This window comes from Penicillium cataractarum (assembly GCF_028827025.1).
Source record: "Penicillium cataractarum strain IBT 29864 chromosome Unknown utg000009l, whole genome shotgun sequence".
Classification (NCBI taxonomy): domain Eukaryota; kingdom Fungi; phylum Ascomycota; class Eurotiomycetes; order Eurotiales; family Aspergillaceae; genus Penicillium; species Penicillium cataractarum.
This window is the reverse complement of record NW_026622745.1, coordinates 4,181,706-4,200,540: the sequence shown is the minus strand read 5'-3', so window position 1 is coordinate 4,200,540 and position 18,835 is coordinate 4,181,706. Positions and strand designations below refer to the sequence as shown.

General features: G+C 49.4%; 10 protein-coding genes across 10 annotated transcripts; 6 read left to right on the top strand and 4 right to left on the bottom strand.

Annotated features, from left to right (window-relative positions):
- Positions 1-389: 389 nt before the first annotated feature.
- N7496_012129 (SAP18 family protein) lies at positions 390-1,211 on the bottom strand (the record flags this gene model as incomplete). Its single annotated transcript, XM_056705042.1, has 1 exon — positions 390-1,211. The coding sequence occupies one exon, from the start codon at positions 1,209-1,211 to the stop codon at positions 390-392; it is 822 nt and encodes a 273-aa protein (XP_056551002.1).
- A 397-nt stretch (positions 1,212-1,608) lies between these two features.
- Positions 1,609-2,785, top strand: N7496_012128 (mRNA splicing protein PRP18; the record flags this gene model as incomplete). The annotated part of the gene is made up of 2 exons (XM_056705041.1): positions 1,609-2,531; positions 2,593-2,785. 2 exons carry the CDS (start codon positions 1,609-1,611, stop codon positions 2,783-2,785), a joined length of 1,116 nt encoding a protein of 371 aa, XP_056551001.1.
- Positions 2,786-3,292: 507 nt separating this feature from the next.
- On the top strand, positions 3,293-5,169 carry N7496_012127 (ankyrin repeat domain-containing protein; the record flags this gene model as incomplete). Its single annotated transcript, XM_056705040.1, has 2 exons — positions 3,293-4,367; positions 4,475-5,169. The coding sequence occupies 2 exons, from the start codon at positions 3,293-3,295 to the stop codon at positions 5,167-5,169; spliced, it is 1,770 nt and encodes a 589-aa protein (XP_056551000.1).
- Positions 5,170-5,494: 325 nt separating this feature from the next.
- N7496_012126 (chitin deacetylase CDA4) lies at positions 5,495-6,205 on the top strand (the record flags this gene model as incomplete). Its single annotated transcript, XM_056705039.1, has 1 exon — positions 5,495-6,205. One exon carries the CDS (start codon positions 5,495-5,497, stop codon positions 6,203-6,205), a length of 711 nt encoding a protein of 236 aa, XP_056550999.1.
- Positions 6,206-6,461: 256 nt separating this feature from the next.
- N7496_012125 (uncharacterized protein) lies at positions 6,462-8,151 on the bottom strand (the record flags this gene model as incomplete). The annotated part of the gene is made up of 2 exons (XM_056705038.1): positions 6,462-8,041; positions 8,127-8,151. The coding sequence occupies 2 exons, from the start codon at positions 8,149-8,151 to the stop codon at positions 6,462-6,464; spliced, it is 1,605 nt and encodes a 534-aa protein (XP_056550998.1).
- Positions 8,152-9,332: 1,181 nt separating this feature from the next.
- On the top strand, positions 9,333-10,167 carry N7496_012124 (ADP-ribosylation factor family protein; the record flags this gene model as incomplete). The annotated part of the gene is made up of 2 exons (XM_056705037.1): positions 9,333-9,381; positions 9,452-10,167. The coding sequence occupies 2 exons, from the start codon at positions 9,333-9,335 to the stop codon at positions 10,165-10,167; spliced, it is 765 nt and encodes a 254-aa protein (XP_056550997.1).
- Positions 10,168-10,847: 680 nt separating this feature from the next.
- Positions 10,848-12,315, bottom strand: N7496_012123 (ATP-NAD kinase-like domain-containing protein; the record flags this gene model as incomplete). Its single annotated transcript, XM_056705036.1, has 3 exons — positions 10,848-11,301; positions 11,377-12,148; positions 12,213-12,315. 3 exons carry the CDS (start codon positions 12,313-12,315, stop codon positions 10,848-10,850), a joined length of 1,329 nt encoding a protein of 442 aa, XP_056550996.1.
- Positions 12,316-12,569: 254 nt separating this feature from the next.
- On the bottom strand, positions 12,570-13,639 carry N7496_012122 (histidinol-phosphatase; the record flags this gene model as incomplete). Its single annotated transcript, XM_056705035.1, has 3 exons — positions 12,570-12,809; positions 12,868-13,416; positions 13,481-13,639. The coding sequence occupies 3 exons, from the start codon at positions 13,637-13,639 to the stop codon at positions 12,570-12,572; spliced, it is 948 nt and encodes a 315-aa protein (XP_056550995.1).
- Positions 13,640-14,278: 639 nt separating this feature from the next.
- N7496_012121 (pyridoxal phosphate-dependent transferase) lies at positions 14,279-15,805 on the top strand (the record flags this gene model as incomplete). Its single annotated transcript, XM_056705034.1, has 3 exons — positions 14,279-14,560; positions 14,602-14,744; positions 14,794-15,805. 3 exons carry the CDS (start codon positions 14,279-14,281, stop codon positions 15,803-15,805), a joined length of 1,437 nt encoding a protein of 478 aa, XP_056550994.1.
- A 968-nt stretch (positions 15,806-16,773) lies between these two features.
- On the top strand, positions 16,774-18,811 carry N7496_012120 (fungal specific transcription factor domain-containing protein; the record flags this gene model as incomplete). The annotated part of the gene is made up of 5 exons (XM_056705033.1): positions 16,774-17,362; positions 17,501-17,689; positions 17,737-18,206; positions 18,256-18,586; positions 18,650-18,811. The coding sequence occupies exons 1-5, from the start codon at positions 16,835-16,837 to the stop codon at positions 18,809-18,811; spliced, it is 1,680 nt and encodes a 559-aa protein (XP_056550993.1). The 5' UTR covers positions 16,774-16,834.
- Between the last annotated feature and the right edge of the window lie 24 nt (positions 18,812-18,835).

Sequence of the window (18,835 nt, the reverse complement as noted above, 5' to 3'; positions counted from 1 at the left end):
TGGCGATACATGAATGTATATCCAAGACATTCCGGGTTGACCACTACTCGGAATCGCGAGAGGATGGAAGCGAAAACCGCAGTTTTACTTTTTTACTGGCGCCCCTCGCTCTTGGGCTATGTACCTTACTACGAGCATATACCGCATTGATTTTCTTCTGTTTCCAATCCCGGTGCCCACTTCGTGTCACGCGTCAAGTGCTAAATACGTATGACGCAGTAGCGATAGAGAAAGGCACAGAATCATGCATGATTTGATGATGTTTTTATTGACCTTAAAGCCGACTAATAATACATTAGTGCTGTGAAGCGGGTATCCATATCTCAACCTTTGAGATAACGGCATTTCGATTTGCTCCTCGAATCCTATCCTTGATATTCAACCAACGTTCAGTATGGGGCCCAACCCCGGCGACCTCCGCCTCGATGGCCTCCATCTGGTAGTCTCTCCCCTCGTTTCCAATCGCCCGCAGGAAGAGCAGGAGGCCCACCACGATCCCCTCCACGGGGACCACCTCGACCACCTCGTCCTCCGTACCCGTTGTCTCGGAATGCGCGCATGCCGCCTCCTACCGGCGGTGGTGGACCGGGAGTACTGCGGAGCATTGGCGCAACCGAACCATCCTCCAGGGGCGGCAATATGGCACATTCAATGTAGTCACCGATAATGAAGCGAGCATCTTGCAAAGCCTTGTCTGCATCGGAGCCCTGGAAGCGCATTGGTCCTGCGCGAGGTCGTGCCTCTGCGTGATCGTCTGCATCTTCATCCCCGCGGTACGGACTATCCCTCGGTCCAACGATCACACTCCCCAAGTCTCTGCTCAAGTATCGGCCACGCGCATCGGGACCCATCATAGCTGCGCTTCGCGCGTCGGGGTAGATTAGACGGAAGCAGAGGCGAGTGCCCACGGGCGGGTCGGGGAGTAATGTGGGGAGAGCGGAGGTGAGAAGCTGTGAGAGTTCGCGGAGTGTGCATGATTGCCATGTGTAGATTTCAAGGTGTGGAGGGAGTGGTGCAGCAGCTGGTGGAGGGGAGGGTGCGCGGATGGCATTAGGACCGCTGACGGGACCGCCGCGGCGAGAGGGAGCGGGGATGCTGTAGTCGGAAATGGAGTGGAAGGAATTGACACGATAGAAGAGTTTTAGGTGAAAGGGTGTCGTCGTTTGGCGATTGATTTGAGGCTTGGTGCCTTCTCTTGAGGAGTTGGCCATGGCAACAGGGCGAAGTCGCGTGTCTGGAGAAAGGTCGGAAGAGGTTTAATTGTCGTGACGACCAAGGCTGATAAGATTCACAATTTGCGCCAAAGGTCTGGGAGGTGAGCTTTGAAGAAGATGAGTCGAGTGCTGTTGAAAGAAAGAGGGTGGGAGCTTGGAGAGTGGAGGTGAAATGGAGAAAACCCCAAATGCGGCCGTCGAAGCTTGCGGCGGTTGGCGGTTCCTTTAGCTTCGAACATTCTTTCCGCTCTGCCAACGTCAACTTTAACACCCACGCATTCACCACAGCCGATCTACAATTCTCGAATATCTCTCGATCCTTTACAGTTTGATCGACGAGACCAGAATCTGCCCACAAATTGAAGGAAGTCTGCGTCCCGCAGCCATCGCCACCATGGATTTCGCCGCGCTCATGTCCAAAGAGATCTCCAAGGCCAAAGGCCCGGCCACCTCCAAAGCATCTGCGGCAAGCAAAGAGAAAGATACACCCGCCGAACCATCAAAGAAGTATTTGCGCCGTGGAGAACTCGAAGCCGCGCGTGTCGCAGCATACAACGAGGAGCAGGAACGGTTACAGCGCGAACGCGAAGAGCGCCTAAGTACGAAACGCAAGCTCGAGGAGGAAGAAGCAGAGCGAAAACTGGAGCGAGAGGAGAAGAAGCGCAGGCTTGCAGAAGAATCCAAGAAAAGAAAGGAAGAGGAAGAAGATAAAAAGGAACGCGAGAGGCGACGGAGACTGGGTCTACCCGAATTACCAGCCAAGAGCGACGGCGAGACACCTGCCAGCGAAGATGCAGATGAAGAGGATATCGACGAGGAGGAACTTATCAAGAAGCTCCGGGAGCTCGATGAGCCTGCTCGGATGTTCGGCGAGAACCATCGTGCTCGACTCCGTCGGTACCGCCGGTTGGTGAAGCGCGCTGCTACGTTGCAGAAGCTGTCGGATGGCCCGATCCCCACGATTCTGGAGCCCGTTCCCGGTAGCCAGATGATTATTGAAGCCAAACCTCCAAAGGATCAGGATGGACGACAGTTCCTGTTCCGACAACTGGCATCCTACTTCAATATGGTTTTGTCCGAATGGGAGCTGGCATTGGCCAAGCGTGATGTGACCGTACGACAAAGCTTCCAAGGAAAGCAGGCATATAATGCCATGGTTCAGTCTCGAGAGAACATGAAGCCGCTCTTCCGCCGGTTTGAGAAAGGAGACTTGGAGGATGGACTGTTGGAACCGATTGTTGAGATCGTGCACAAAGCCCAGCAACGGAGATACGTCGACGCTAATGATGCCTATCTTCGAGTGAGCATTGGAAAAGCGTAAGTTGATTCCTCCCCGAGCTGTCCATGAATTAGGAACGATATACTAATGTATCTACAGTGCCTGGCCCATCGGTGTGACCATGGTTGGTATTCACGAACGATCTGCTCGCGAAAAGCTACACCAAAGCGATCAACAAGCCCACATCCTCAGTGACGAGGCTACGCGGAAATACTTGCAGAGTATCAAACGCTGTCTTAGCTTTGCACAGGTGCGCTGGCCTCCGGAGGATCAGTTGCAGATTATGGGCTAGTTGTCATCATGTATGTAGTATATACCCTAGGCGTTGTTAGTCTTGAAAACATTGCATGGAGTTTCAACATATCATTGACCATCTGGAAATTGTGTCGGTAGTGTGGTTTTAGATGGACCGCCATAGTTCTGTAAAGAGTTCCGGAAGATTTATTTGTCACTTTGAGGAAGCTCTCGTCTCTTGTTGCACTTTTATCTCCACTGCCCAGAGCATTCGTTTCTCAGGTGTTTGTTTACCCCGGGTCCTTTCTTCTCTCTCCATCTCCTCCGACTCTTTCTTTTCCTTCCTCTTCCTCGATCTTTTTCTATTTCCTCTCTTTCCATCGACATCTCTCTTTCCACCGACATCTCTCTTTCCATCGAAATCTCCATTATCTCAGTTCTCTTATCCCTCTTCCTCTGCCTCTCTCTGCTTCACATTTCCGACATCCGTCGTCGTCTGTGCTCCTCAGGATCTCACCCACCCCCGATCAGTCTCTTCACCGAAATCGACCCAAAGCTCAGCAATATGAAGACCAAACACCTCCCAACCGAGCTATTCATCCTGATCGTGAAGCACTTAGAGCCTGATGCGTGTTATCGGCTCATCCAGAGCATCCATGGTCTCGAGACAGTCCTCCCCAGATCAGAATTCGGAAAGCAGACAACCCGGGATGGCAACACGATTATGCATTTCGCTGCTCACAGAGGAGATCAACGCTTGATTGAATACATCAACTCTAAAGGACTGGATGTCAACGTTAAGAATCACGATGGAGTCACCCCGTTGGCTGTAGCTGCCCGGCGTGGGCACGAATCTGTGGTCGAGTTTCTCATCTCCACTGGAGCAGAGATAAACGTACGGGACTACCGAGGGTTGACACCCTTGCACAATGCTGCTCATCATGGAGCGGATCGTATCGTCCGAATCCTCCTCGACGCCGGCGCTGACCCCCTTTTGCAAGCGCGCAAGCGCCGCACAACTGCACTGGACTGGGCCTCTAGAAGTGGGCATGTCACAACCGTTGCGTTACTCCTCAGTCGTATTTCCAAAAGACCGCGATTTTTGGCTGCCATGTCCATTGCAGCTAAAAACGGCCGGACGGCCGTCCTCCAGCAACTCATCGACGCCGATTTTCAATTCTACAATCATTCCCTTTACGCAGGTGCGTCATCAGGGCGACCGAAAGTGGTGAAGCTTCTTCTATCGCATGGAGACTGGTACGAAGGCGCGAGACGTGAAGCATTGTGGATGGCAGTCAAAAAAAGGTCTCTATCAACGGTCCAAGAGTTGCTTGGGTCCGGCCTGCGCATTTCCAATGACGATGACTTGTTACTCAAGGCACTGGGCCATGGTGGAAGTCTTAAAATCTTACGGGCCCTTTGTCATGCAGGCCTTGATATCTCCGAGTCCACGGACAACGACACCAAGGACATGCTTCTGGAGGCTGCTGCTCGCGGGAGCAATACTGCATTGGTTGAATATCTTGCCCATTTGGGTTGGGTGAACCCGGATAATGGAAGCTATGCGTTATTTGAAGCTATTCGGTTTGGAAGCTCTTCTGTGGTGAAGATCCTCCTGGAGCACGGGTTTAAACTCCCCCGTATTTGCAGACACTGGCGCTAGCGACAGCATGGCGTGGTGGCCATCACCTAACTCTGAGTAATTTCCCCCGGGCCCTCAGTCAAGCTTCGACCCTTTACATTGCAGTCCACGACCGAAACTATGATCTTGTTCGAAAAGTCATCAACTCCGGGATCGATACATCTCCCTCTGACCCCATCCTCCATGAGAACCTACGATTGGCTCTGTCCAAGGCTGTTGATCATGGAAATACCGAGATCGTTGGCCTTCTGCTTGGTGCAGGTATCTCACCCGAGGCACATGGCTTTGAAGAATCTGACATTTCTATGCTCTACAAAGAAACTGAAAAAGGCCACCTAGAGATGGTGAAATTACTAGTGCAGGCCGGAGCAGACGTCTTCTATGAAAGTTACAAGGATTTTTCAAGAGCAGGGCCAGGTAGACACGGGTATACCGCGCTCTACATTGCGACGAACAATGGGCATCTGGATGTGATGAAGTACCTGATACAACATGGAGCTCCAGTTTCTCACCAAGGGGCAGAGGACATATCTGCACTACATGTCGCAGTTCAAACCGACTGCCCTTCAAGCGTTAGCCTATTACTCGAGGCCGGTGCCAATATGTCCCTCAGAGCGTCCTGCGGAGGAACTCCCCTTCATTTCGCCGCTGAGTATGGTTTCTTGGAAGCAGTCCAGCTTCTACTCGATGCCGGGGCCGACCCCTTCGTGCGGAATTGGCACGGGCAATTCCCGTGGGATTTGGCGCTGAATGGTGGCCACGATGACACTGTCAATATTTTCGAGGAACTGGTGAACTAGGGGGCAAACGGGGAGGATGGAGATTTCGTTTCCAGGATGGTTGTCTCTAGGACAAGAAACTACAAAGATGCTCCAAACACACGAGAATATCCCAATTCACTCCACAGTAAACATACTACCTCGTATCCACTGCCCTTGTATCCATGGAAGTAATTTTCCAGTAGTTATCGATGAAATTTTCTCTCAATGCCCCATCATAGCATTTTCAGTCTGGCTGTATTTGTATACTTCATCGCCTCCTATCGAGTGGGGCTACGGGGCTACTACTTCGGCCCTGAACACCAACGCGATCGAATCTACATCTTCCTTTCATAATCACCTCGCCATGATATCCAGCATCCTCTACACATGCTGTCTGCTATGCCCTCTATATATAATCTATAAACCTCCCCACACACTCATCAAATACCTCCAACGCCGCTGGCCGGACGTGCTATTCCACCACCTAACCACCCAAAAAGTCATCGCGTTAACCATCGACGACGCCCCCTCGACACATACACCCGCCATCCAGGAACTCCTCCAATCACACAACGCAACAGCAACATTCTTCATAATCGGCTCCCAAGTACCAGGCCACGAACACGATCTCTCCAATCTAATCCGCCATGGCAATGAACTCGCCAATCACGCCATGCACGACGAACCGTCACGCGGGCTAAGCGACGCGGCCCTCGCAGAACAAATCTCCACCGTGGAAGGTATGATTCGAGAGGCCTATCGTGAAACCGGCCAAGACGGACCCGAGAATTGGTTCTTTCGTCCCGGCTCAGGCTTTTTCAGTTCCCGCATGCGCGCGCTCGTTAAGGGGTTGGGGTATCGGTTAGCCCTGGGGGATGTTTATCCTCATGATCCGCAGGTGCCATTTGCCAAACTCAATGCGAAGCATATTCTTAGTATGGTTAGGCCTGGGAGTATTATTGTTTGTCATGATCGGAGGGAGTGGACGGTGCCCATGCTGGGGGTGGTTTTGCCTGAGTTACGGCGAAGGGGGTATCGGGTTGTTACGTTGTCTGAGTTGATTAAAGAGGGGTGATTGGACTTGATTTGATGGTGGGTTAATGTAATGTGCGAATAGTGTCTAGATTCTATGGAATGAGAAAAGGGTAGTGTCGCGAGGATATTCGAAAGTGTAGATACCACTAGACCATAGGGGCAATTTGGCTGTGGGGAGACACCTGGATGGTATAAGGGATGGAAATGAGAAAAAGGAAAGGTAGACAGCCAAATGCAAAATTGTAAACTTAGATACAGATACAAGATATAAGCCATGATATCAACATGTGACCATGCTATTGTGTCAAGTCCCTCCACAAATGCACTATCGTTGTCCACCAGCTCTGTACAGTCGTCGGTGCGGGGGCCGTAGAGACTTTGCTCAAGGTATCCTCTCGAGTCAAATCAGTCCCATTGGCTGGGTAGATATGATGACCGTCCATTCCATTCATCACTTGTAGTGATGCGGATTGCGGTCTTGTTGAGACCACGCTGCTACATATGCTTCGTGATTCTCGCTCACCGTCCTTGCTACCCAGTAGATGCCCTGCGGTCGCCACGCAGCCGCCGTATGCAAAGCGGACTAGTGAATCGCCCGTCAGACTACCGATGATATAGACATCCGGGGCGACTTCCAAATCTTCAAGTGCTTTCGCCCGGAGTGTTTGGCCTGAGATGGCTACGTTGTTCACCTTGTCATGGCCTAGTACCTCCGTGCGAAGTTGTGAGTCGAGATAGGACAGAGTACCTCGCCGACCAGCTGCGTACACGAGGCCCCGGACGGGCCGTGAGAAGGTGGAACCGTCCTGTCGACGGAAGGTGACCTCGGCCATGTCATCTTTCGTCTTCACATCAATGATTTCAACATTGGACAACCCCTCATACACTTCGTCCCAATTGCGGCTTTCCAAAAAGCCTGTCGAAGTGCCACGGCGGTATTTTGGCCGCTGGCTTTTACCTTCTGATGCGGCTGCAAGGGCAGCCCTCTTCATTAATCGATATACACCCGCATATTCTGGGTATGCCTGTTGATGACAACCCCGAAGTGGTGACGGGCGATCTTCGGGAGACCATTTGAAGACATGCAAAATCTTCTGGTTCTTTGATGCAGAAATGATAGCGTCCGCGCCAGAAAATCCAGACCCAATTACCAGTAAAGGTACATCCGGCGTGATCTGTGTTTGAAGTAGTGGTTGTAGCATGGGTGGAGGTGGAAGAATCTCGGAGAAAATGCCACTTGCGAGCACCAATCGCTTGCAGTGGAGGTTGTGAGATTGTATAAAGAACCCGTCCGCGGTGCGGGAGATGCCACTCAGTTGTTCACCACATCGAAAGACATCATCGACATGGACGGCTGCGGGGTAAGCCTGGAAGTAGTCGGCAATCTCACGTCTGGTCGGTCGGGTAAATGGTGGTAGATCCTGACCAGTTGCCTGTCGGTGATGATCGGCAAACGAGTAGCCCGGCAAGGATAACATGGCCGCATAACTCAAAGTCTGAATATCCCAGCTCGCCCCGTGAGGATCCTCGGTCCATTGACCTCCCGGACGAGGCGCGTCGCCGAATACGAGGTGGGAGACGGCCTTTTCAGGCACATGCCGCCACTCGATATTTGACGTGGAGCCGGATTCATCGACATCGACGCTCGGTCGCACCAGGGTATCCAGCAGGACATTCACTGGTAGAGCCTGGGTAGAGTAGGATAACCGAGAAGCCGCGAAATGCGCGGTAAGCGCGTCGACGTCGGCATTTAGTAGGTTGGGGTTGTTCTGCAACTTGGAATCGAGCAGAGAATCTGGATGCGGGGGGTTCCGCGAGTAGAACGGAATGTGACCATGAAGAATGTATGACAGGATCATGGACGACGGCCCATTGCCTGGTTAAAGGCTGAGGATTAGCCAGATTCTTGACTCGACAGGGTATCGGATGATCAAAGTAAATGATCCAATATGAGATCTTACCGACGATGACAGTGTCGGTCTCCATTGAGGACGGCGGGGCCTCCAACGCTGCATCAACCCGCGCGGGGCATTCTGAAGTCATGCAACGAGGAAAAAAAAAGATAATTTACAGTCACGACAGCCTCATCCGATATGATTCAAAATGAGACTCCTCGGTAGGAGATCAGTTGTCAGTCGAAGGCCAGGACCAGCAGAGCCAGGAACGGCCATGAAGAAGGAAAGAAAGTGTAGTCCATCGATGCGGCGGGGGCGTTTAATTTTCGGAGAAGTCCTCCCAGAGAATTCCGGGGAATGGATCAATAATCATGCTGCTGACAAACGCCAAAGTGGGGAATCTGGTACGAGACTGGAAGCTCTTCGCGGTCATTGGTACTTCTTCCAGGGTTTGACTTTGCTTTTTTTTGTGACTGGAGTTGAACTTGAATCACTTTCATGCTTTCCAAGAAGAAGAGGTCAAGTTTAGAGGAATCTGCATTTCGGCAATGCAAGTGCCCGTCCGGGCGGAGCCTCGATCGCCCAGGGGCCAATTGTAGCTGGCAGTTGATGAATTAAGAACTATAGAATCATATCCTGGGGGAATGACGGAATCAGTAAGCTTTAAGACCAATTGAAGGCCGAACTAAGCAATTATGGTGTTGCAGTCGACTCTACCAACAGAGGCATGTACCGGCATGTACTTAGGATGATCAATTCTAAGTCTTCTTCAGTAGGAAAGTACAATAGACGGGAATCCCTATATGATGGATAATAACCAGATACGAGTATTATTAGTATACGGGGCCAAAATGTATACATTCAAAGACGAGGCTTAATCCCTGTGTAAGAATAGGTATCCGAGGTATGTTACAACCTTACTCTAGGTACTTCATCTCCATCCACTGAACAATTTGAATGAGTCGTAATTCATTCCTAGAATATTACTGTTCATTCCTTAATTCTCTAACGAATAACAAAGTACTATGCCAATAAAACTACTCATTCTTAGTTAAGGACATGGATAGACTACTATACATACTTCTGCCCCTCCTCCAGCCCTAAGCCCTACTTTCCTAATGCGGCAATGAGGCTGGGGATTGCGTCGCAGATCGCAACTCCGACTCCGAGCGCCGCGGAGCCTCCAGATCCTCCGGAGCTCTTACATGCTTCCTTCTCCCATGATTCTCTCGGCTTGACTACCTCGGTCGCATCGGTCTTGATCTTGCGATCATGTATCACCTGGCCAAGTCGCTGTATACGTACGCGACCAGCAAAGAAGGTAAGCGCCATCCCATAGCGCAAGTTACGTACTTACCCCGAGGCTCCTCGCTGACCCATCGCAATCGCAGAGTACTCCGTCCTCCTCCTCGGCCTAGATAACGCCGGCAAAACCACCCTCCTCTCCCAAATAAAAGCCCTCTACCAACCCCGTCCAGAAGGCACCCCTGCGCCGAACCCGGGCAAGACCGTCCCCACCGTCGGCCAGAATGTCGCAACCATCTCCTTATCAGATATGAACCTGAAGATCTGGGATGTAGGCGGTCAAATCTCCATGCGCGGTCTCTGGCAAAGCTACTACTCGAGCTGCCACGCGATCATCTTCGTGGTCGACAGCGCCGACGTAGGCCAAGATCCAGATATCACCCGACTTCCATCCGCCTCCAGTCGACGCCCGAGCTCCGTATCAGGTCCGACGCGAGGGAGTATCGGTACAGGCGAGCAATTCTCCGAACTCACAGTCGGTATTAATGCGCCGGGGAGTGATTTCGGACGTTTAGACGAGTGTCGACAAGTTCTAGAGTCAGTGCTGCAGAGTGCCGACGTGGCAGGTGTTCCGATCCTCATTCTGGCCAACAAGCAGGATCGCGAAGATTGTGTCGAAGTCGTTCGCATCAAAGAGGGCTTTGTGAGGAAAGTTTTCGAGGGAGAGACGGGGAGCGGCGTTCGAGATAGCCGCGTGCTGCCGGTCAGCGCGCTTCTTGGATCGGGCGTGCAGGCTGCCGTCGAGTGGGTGCAGAGTCGTGTGCGATGGAATAAGGAGGGCCGGCCACCGGTGATGCGGTGATATACTGGAGTAATGGAGCGGGGAGCATGTGTGGGTGTAGTTGTAGCGACAGAGCTGCAACTGGGCGAAACCATCTGTACAGGGACATACACTCGATTGCATCATGGCGTTACTTAATGATATTCCCATCTACTTTTGTTTTTCATAGATATACCAATTCAGTCTGTTCAACGGTGACTTTACAGAAATCTAATCATAATATATAGGTAATGTGGGCTAGGTGTAGGGTAATGGAAACACAAACCCCATCTTCTAATATAAACTTCAACGAGCATTGAAAGTAGTCGTCTGTCGATATGAAGCTCTTACGTAGATCAAGGTAGCAACCTTAGGATACCTTACCTTGTATGGTTTAGGTCAGTCTGGCGTATATACCTATCTGCTAACCTTGTTGCGGAGTAAATTGCGCTCCCTGGATATACTTACTCAAATTGCAATTCAATGGATATGGTTAAAGGCGACAACGGGAACGCTTGTCTTATCCTCTCCTCGGATTTCAACCGTCACCAGCTAGCGTTGGGCAGCAACCGCTTTCAGCCCTGGTTCGTCGAGAGCCGACATGCTGATCGACTTCTTTACGTCAACGGCCTTTAAAGCCGTCTAACATTGGACACATAGTCCCTTGGAAATTAGAACATAGAGCCAAGCCTACTTCTGAACTATACTACATACAGGACCAATCAGCGACTGCGATATCGCTCTTCGACTCCAGCTGGCGTGGCCAGTGTCATACCCAGCTGCGGATGAACCTCAACTTGAAATGGCTGGAAGGAAGACCTCTCTCCATCTATACTAAAGGCACCGTGAGTCCTGACAGGAACGACCCGGTAGGCTGATACTTTCCGGTGATGAACCTCGTGCATTGCCAAGTGATTGCCTTCCGGTACTCTCTTGAACAATTGCAAAAGTCTCCAAGTACCAATTCCAGAATCCACAATTATGATATCCACCAGTCCATCATCAGGTCTTGCGTCAGGAAATACCTTGGATTTGGCATCCACGAATGGGAATTGACCTGCAAAAAAGACACCCAATGTTGGGTGATGCTCGCGCTTCCAGCTATCCGGCAGACTGTCATTCACGGACCCAAATCGTAAGTCGGGTAACCCGTGCAAATTTTCTCCGTTGATCTGGCTGCCAAGGCGATCAGAATGAGCGTCTGTGGAATGTTGGCTAGTGGAATTGTAGACTGCGAGGTCACACCCTTACACGGGAGGGTTGAAAAGGCGTTGGAGGAATCCGACTGCAAATCTTTTGCCGCCCAGAAATCGCATGCTCTCAGTATCAAGATCGCACTCGGCTAATAATCCGACATTCTGTGACAGAAACGAAATATACCGTTTGTCGCCTTGAGTGACGGACATAAGATCTATTGGTTGCCGAATACCCTTAAGCGTATAGAGCGCGGCATGGGAAAAGCTGGTTGTCTTGAACATGTTGACGCACATTGCGTTCCCCGAACCTCCAGGGAGCTGAACAATAGGGACATTTCTTAAAATGTGACCAGCGTCGTCTCTTTGCGCGATGCCGTTGATGATTTCGTATGGTAGACCATCGCCTGAGCAACACACTATGGCATCCCATGAATCAATCTCATGGTCTTCCCTGACTAGCCGACTAGCATGGCCGGAATAACGAGTTTCGTGTAGGTCTATACGGCATTGGGCTGCTTCAAAAAGAGGTTCTGCATATCGATGGTACAATTTTATAGCGGAGCCTTTGCCTGAAAACGGGTTCAAATAAATCTTCAGATGCTTCCGTGCTTTTGCTTCGCCGTAGGCGCAGTCCAGAAGCAACTGGATCCAGGCTTGTAATCGAGGAGAGGAAGTGCCCTGGTCAAGTAGCTGAAACACTCTCTTTGCCGCATTTAACGTTTTGTGCCGCTCTGCTGCATAGTGGATCGTCAATTGCTCTGTAGTTGCCTGAGCCCAAAGCACATGGAAGTACCGGACTTCAATTGATTTTTGACGGGCAAATTGTTCTATGGAATGTTAGCTCTTCGCTATATCTCATTATGGGCTTACTCTTGAATGATGAAGTCATACTTTGCCTTTGTCTAATCGTGAGTCCATTCTCACCCAGCTCTAATGTCGCTGATTCCACGTGCAGGGTGGTTTGGCAGATCGCTTCCTCAGTCATATACTTCATTTTTTGCATGGTGGTCATGGAGACGTAGTATCTGACTGCGGCATACCATACCTAAAACAATATATAGTTATCGAGAGGTGGCAAAGTGGGGATTTGGTCGACACTATCTATGACCGAGCCCCGAGATACGAAGGGACCTCGGGACGAAGTTACTTTCTCAGTTCTGGGGCTTCCGCACTGGATGACATCGATTCCACGAGCCTTCGGTAATCCGAATTGGAGAATTAGGGTTCTACAAGTACTGCTAAATACATCTACCGCTTCCAGAATTCCATCTCTTTCACCTCTGCCAGAGAACGACATTTCACCAACGTGCGCGGAAATCGTGGATCTAGCCCTTCGGTCGTACCGGCAGGGGCCAGATCCAAGAAGTATAGATTTTGGATTCCTTGCTCTTGGACGTATTTGAACATCTCGTGGTACTTTGCCCCAACTTGAGCGACTCCATGGCTGTCGTCAGAAAGGCAGAATCGGCCATCCATGGAGAGAAACTCCTGGTTTGCTGTTAGATTAGATATCCCAACACAACTCAGATTGACGACGAAATCATACCTGACAAATTTCTCCAGCCGGGTATGGCATCTCGAGTCCTTTCCGCAGGGCAGCTGAATTCAGTTCCAAAAGCCCCCCGTAGATCGAAATATACTTGAGATTTCTCTTCACCCTCTGCCAGACACCTGCCCATTTCTGAAGTCCCCCACTGGATAAATTTGGATCATCACAATAAAGCCGAATTAGATCAAAATGGCCTACTATTGGAGGCCTTAAGTTCTGCAACATCTCGTAATGAACATCAAAATAGTCCTCAAACGCACGCTCGTCTGTTCCGCCGGAGACTTCTCGCGCCTTTGAGTATAGAGCTCGACTCCAGTCGATGGGGACCCCATGGAGGTGATGCACCGATCCAACAAAGAATTCGAAAGGATACCTAGACAGCGAATCGGATATGAGCTTTAGTGAGACGCTGCCCTGGATCCATTCTGACTCAAATCCTATGAGAATCTTGATTTGTGAGGCATATTTTTCTCGTAGCTGAACCGCCGTCATGAAGTACCTTGCCTCATTGCTAACCAGAGATGCTGAAGTTACGCCGGCTTGGATCTAAAACAAAACATAATGGTAAAAAAAAACCCACATTGAATGCTTAGATGTCAGTGAGACTTACTTCTTCTTCATATAGGTCACCTTCAGAGCGTGGCATATGCTCGCTCAAGCAGAAAACTTCCATGCCTTGCTCTATAGCTGCCTGAATGACTTGATCCAAAGTGTTTTGGGCATGACTAGGGCAGAACTCTCCCGAGTGAGAGTGGTGGGAGAAAGGCATCTTGGCTTGCGGTCAACTCTGAATGCACGGAATTTGAAATGGACAGAGCGATGAAAGTCAGGAAATCTTTGTGATGAGCGGTACCTATCTGGAGCTACGTAATAGCTCGTTTATCCGAAACTTCACTGTTGTAAATAGTTGGGGTTTTCTATCTCGGTCTTCGGATGTGGATACTATTGGTGGTGCTACTTGGCTCGGTTCTCGGCTCTCGGATGTCACGAAGGGCTGGCAAGATGCGGCGATGTTATCACGATGCTATCCCCATATGCGGATCTATATAAAAGGCTAGAGGCCAAGCCAAGGGGAAGTGATATTTCTAGATTCCTTCCCTGGCCTTGACTTTGACTATCACATGTCTAATTCTTTTGCAAGTTGCAAGGTGCTATGTCTTCGCTTAATCGAATCACAAAGTCGTTGGGGTTGTTCCTAGGACAAGGAAGCGGAGCGTCAAACGTCGACATCTTTTCTCGACTAGTCTGTGTTATTTTTGTCATACGGAGCGTATACACAGTCTATGAGAGTATAACTCGTCACGGTATTGCAGGAATGTTGACAAATACCCTGGAGTCATGGCGCGGGCGGGCAAATCCACGCGTTTTGAAAAGGGGTGATAAAGACACGGAGGCAATATCAAATGCGATGGCACAGAAACTGGCTATTCAAGGTCCTGATTCCAAGAAGAACTTGTCTCTTCCTAAAGAGGGATGGGATTTCGAGAAAATTGAGGCGGAATTGGAGGACCTTCGCAACTTGGACCATACGAGATGGGAGGACGGTCGAGTCAGCGGTGCAGTGTATCACGGGGGCAACGAGCTGCTAGAGATGCAAACTAAAGCTATCGGCAAATTCAGCGTCTCAAATCCCATTCATCCGGATGTCTTTCCAGGAGTCAGAAAGATGGAAGCGGAAATAGTGGCAATGGTATGTGAATATTGTACAATCTTTTGGCTGGTAACTAATAGGCGATTCAGATCCTAACTGCCTTTAATGGGCCCGAAGATGGCGCAGGCGTAACAACAAGCGGTGGCACAGAATCTATCATTATGGCATGCCTAGCAGCTCGGGAGAAGGCAGCAGCTGAGCGCGGTATCATAAGTCCGGAGATGTATGTCATCGTTTGTGTATCTGTTTGGACTACAGTGCTAATTAATCAGGATCATTCCAAGTACCGCTCATGCGGCATTTCACAAGGCTGCCAAGTATTTCAAAATCAAGTTGCACCTGGTTTCATGTCCGGCTCCTGAATACCAAGCATCTGTTCCCGAGATTCGCCGACTGATCAATCGAAACACGGTGCTCCTAGCTGCGTCTGCACCAAACTACCCGCACGGCATTATCGATGATATCCCAGAGATTTCACGATTGGCAACTGAATATGGCATTCCACTACATGTTGATTGTTGTTTGGGATCGCTTATTGTTGCCTTCTTGAAAAAGTCGGGTTTCCCATCCCCGTACGAAAAAGAGGGTGGCTTTGATTTCCGACAACCCGGTGTCACCAGTATCAGCGTTGACACCCACAAATATGCCTTTGCTCCGAAGGGCAGTTCCGTTTTGTTGTATCGCAATCGATCCTACCGAAACTATCAATACTTCCTGTTTCCTGATTGGTCAGGTGGTGCGTATGCTTCACCATCTATGGCGGGATCTCGACCTGGTTCTTTGATCGCAGGAGCCTGGGCTACACTTATGAAAATGGGGGAGGCTGGCTATATTAATAGCTGCCGGCAGATTGTGGGAGCTGCGAAGAAATTTGAGACTACTATACTCACCGACCCAGTCTTGAAGTCTCATATTGGGATTATTGGACATCCCTTGGCTAGTGTCATCGCCTTCACAAGCAAGAACGGCGAAATCGAGACGTACGACATCGCTGATGCTATGGATGCTAGAGGGTGGCACCTGAATGCTTTGCAGTCTCCACCTGCAATTCATTGTGCATTCACTATGCCCACGGCTAAAGCCGTTGATGACCTCCTATCTGATTTGATTGAGGTTATCACGGAGATATTGCTTCGAATTGAAGAGCGGAAAGAGAAGGGGGAGCAAAGCGTACGTCCGAGTGGAAAGAGCGCGGTGCTCTACGGAGTAGGGGGAAGCATTGCGGATATGAATGCGGTCTCTCAATTTGCGGAAGGATTTTTGGATACGTTGTATAAAGTTTAGAGTGCATCACGATTCAGAAATATAGGCTCAGATTGGAGACATACATGTATTAGTCAGCAATTTTCAACAACGTTTTGATTCCACATTATTACTAGCCTTTTCATATCTTGAGGATTCAGCTGCTGGTCTACCGCTTTCAACCGTCGATTCCATCAAGGGACACGGATATAGACAGGCTGGCTGCGAATACCGTCAGCGTTAAGGTCAAGTGCAAGATCAAGCGTGACTTCCGACACATACCGAAGGAACCACAGACTGGAAGTTATCGGCCTCCGAGTTCCGTCCGTTAGTCATTTCGTCACGCAAAAGCGACTCCCGAACTTCGACTCCCGAGCTTCAACTCCCCGCTCACTAAAATCCACACTGAATATGCTCCATTCACGGCTCTCGCATGTTTGCGATACCTGTAAGGCACGCAAGGTTAAGTGTCATAGTATGCCTTTTTATGCAATACCTTTACTCACTTTGAAAGCTGAACATTGCTTGTAGGACCATCGGACCCCGTGGGACCGTGTGCGAACTGCCGTGTATGTGGTACGAAAAGATTGGAAAGAAAGTACCTAATATTCTCCGACAGAAAAATAGAGAAAACTGCGTCTATAGCCCCCTGAAGAGGAGATACAAGTCTCATGATTACAACACAAGACATTATTCACCCACTAACCGCCCCTCACGAGAGGAAATCAACCAGGTTGAAGTACCAACGCCATTGTCAACTGCCTCGTTCTCCGAAAGGCTTATAGAAGAAGATGGGGGGAATAATCCGGACGTCTCACAGATTCCAAACCTGGTTCTAAATACTTTATCTCACCCTCTTTATGTGGACCAGTTGCTTGAAATTCGACAGTCAACTGGACGCACCCAGAATGCTTCATTTCTCTTAGGAGTGAGTTTTACGGATCAAACTTTTGCATGGCTTGAAACTTACAATTGAATAAAAGGCCAACGACAATTATTGTTCGTTATAGAGAAAATTATAACTTGCTGTGTGGCGTGTTCCCTAACTTGGTCCTAGTGGCAAGCTCGAGTATGAGTTTCTTCTCCGACCTGCGATTAGATGATCTTTCAGCACGATTAGGTCACGATGGACTTAAATCACTTGTTGCACAAATATCAGGCATGGTGAAGTCTCGTGTGGAAGTCCTCCATCGCAACCTTGGTCCATCCAGTATATGGAACCAATCTGGTGATGTTCCGAGATTATCGCCTCAAAGAGCACGCCATCTGATCAATAGTATGCCACTACCTATCCAAAATTCTACGCCGGTACTGAACCTGAAATCAAAATTAGTTTATTTCGAAAATATCCACCCGTTGTATCCATTCCTGGACCGTGACGAATTCGAGGCCAGAGCGTTTGCCCCGACCTCGGAGGCTGGTCATGCCAATGAACTGGCGTGGACAGCTTTATATCATACTGTATTAGCTTTAGGCTGCGAATTTGACGATGGAGGCTCATTCACACCTGGCGAGGGTGAAGCCTGGAGTCTTTTCAAGGTGGCACTTGATCTTTACCCGAGAATCTTGTTGCTAAACACAGAGCTTCTTGAGGTTCAGGTAAGCAATATGCATATAACTTTTCTTTACTTGTGCATTATCAAAGTCGTCTACCAGGACTAACTCTGTCTAGTCGATCACAGCCATGGTAGGTTTACTCCTGCCTGTAAATAGTGCAAAAGGTAATAACTGCAACAGGCTCTCTTCTGTCTCAATTTATCCGGCACGCAGATCCAAGGAAAAATAATATCCGAGGCGGCGCGGGTTGCGCAACGAGCATTTTTACATAAATTGTCTGCCAGCAGCGACGCTGCAGCCCGTAGCCGAGTCTTCTGGGTGGTATACTACATTGAGAAAACCGTGACTTTTCATCACGGTACTACCTCGGTAAGATTAATGTTTCCTTCCATCTACATAGCTGACATTTGCAACAGTTTATCGTAGATTGTGACATTGGGTCACCCGTACCCACTATCCAAGAGTCAGTTTTAGGCGATTTTGACTGGTTTCTTACTGCAATACGGTTTGCAAGACTCTATTCGCGCATATTTACCGACTTGTTCTCCATAAGTGCAACTAACAAGTCAACGGCTGCATATCTCGTTAATATTGACGAACTAGAAAGGCTTCTGGAGCAGCAAAGACAAGCGATTCCTCGTCAGTTTCAACCTGGCACGAAGTTAAGACCACAAGCCTTCTCCCATCCATGTGGAATGCTCGCAGCTCTTCGAGTCCACTACCACTATCACGAGCTCAAAATCGCTCTTCACCGTCTGAAGCTTCATGTTACTCGCGATCATACTACATCTCAATCTCAGTCGACCATCATTAATATGATGAACTCAGCACGTGCTGTGATTGATGCCACACGAGCCATTTACCAAGAACCATCGACCCCTTTTTTGTAAGTTGTTTCCTGTTTTCTGCTTGACTGTGTTTACTGATATGTTCAGTCTTATTGTCTACATGCCTATGACGGCACTGTTTATCTTGTTCGACTTTATTATTCATAATCCGGCTCATGTGGATGCTGGCAGCAGTCTTGTCTTACTTGAAAGTGTCACGGGCTATTTTAGCGCTCTTGAGTACGCTACCGGCGGGTATTTACCAGGCTCTATGCTAATACAATTTGCGTCCATCGCGCGCACGTTTCACTCTTCTCTGCCAGCTGCTCACGCCAACAATATCAGCAACGACGTCAGTGACATGGATACAGCCGTTGAACAATCCGTATCTGAAACTTATGGCACAAGTTCATTTGCACATAGCCAGAGTCCCTCGAAGGTTAGATTTGCCCCAGAACGTTGGAGATCTATCTTATTATTTAACATTAAAATCTCCGGTTAGGTTGCCTCTCACTCGATGACCAATGATATATCCCAGAACCCTTCATACTTATTCCATAATAGCTCTATGTTTGGAGATGGCAGGCTCACCCCCGGTCTGGAGATTATGGATCTCTTTGGAGGTCCCGTGCTTGGCATTGATTTCTTCCCAACTTCAGATTGATCCATTGCATCGAGTTCCAATTAA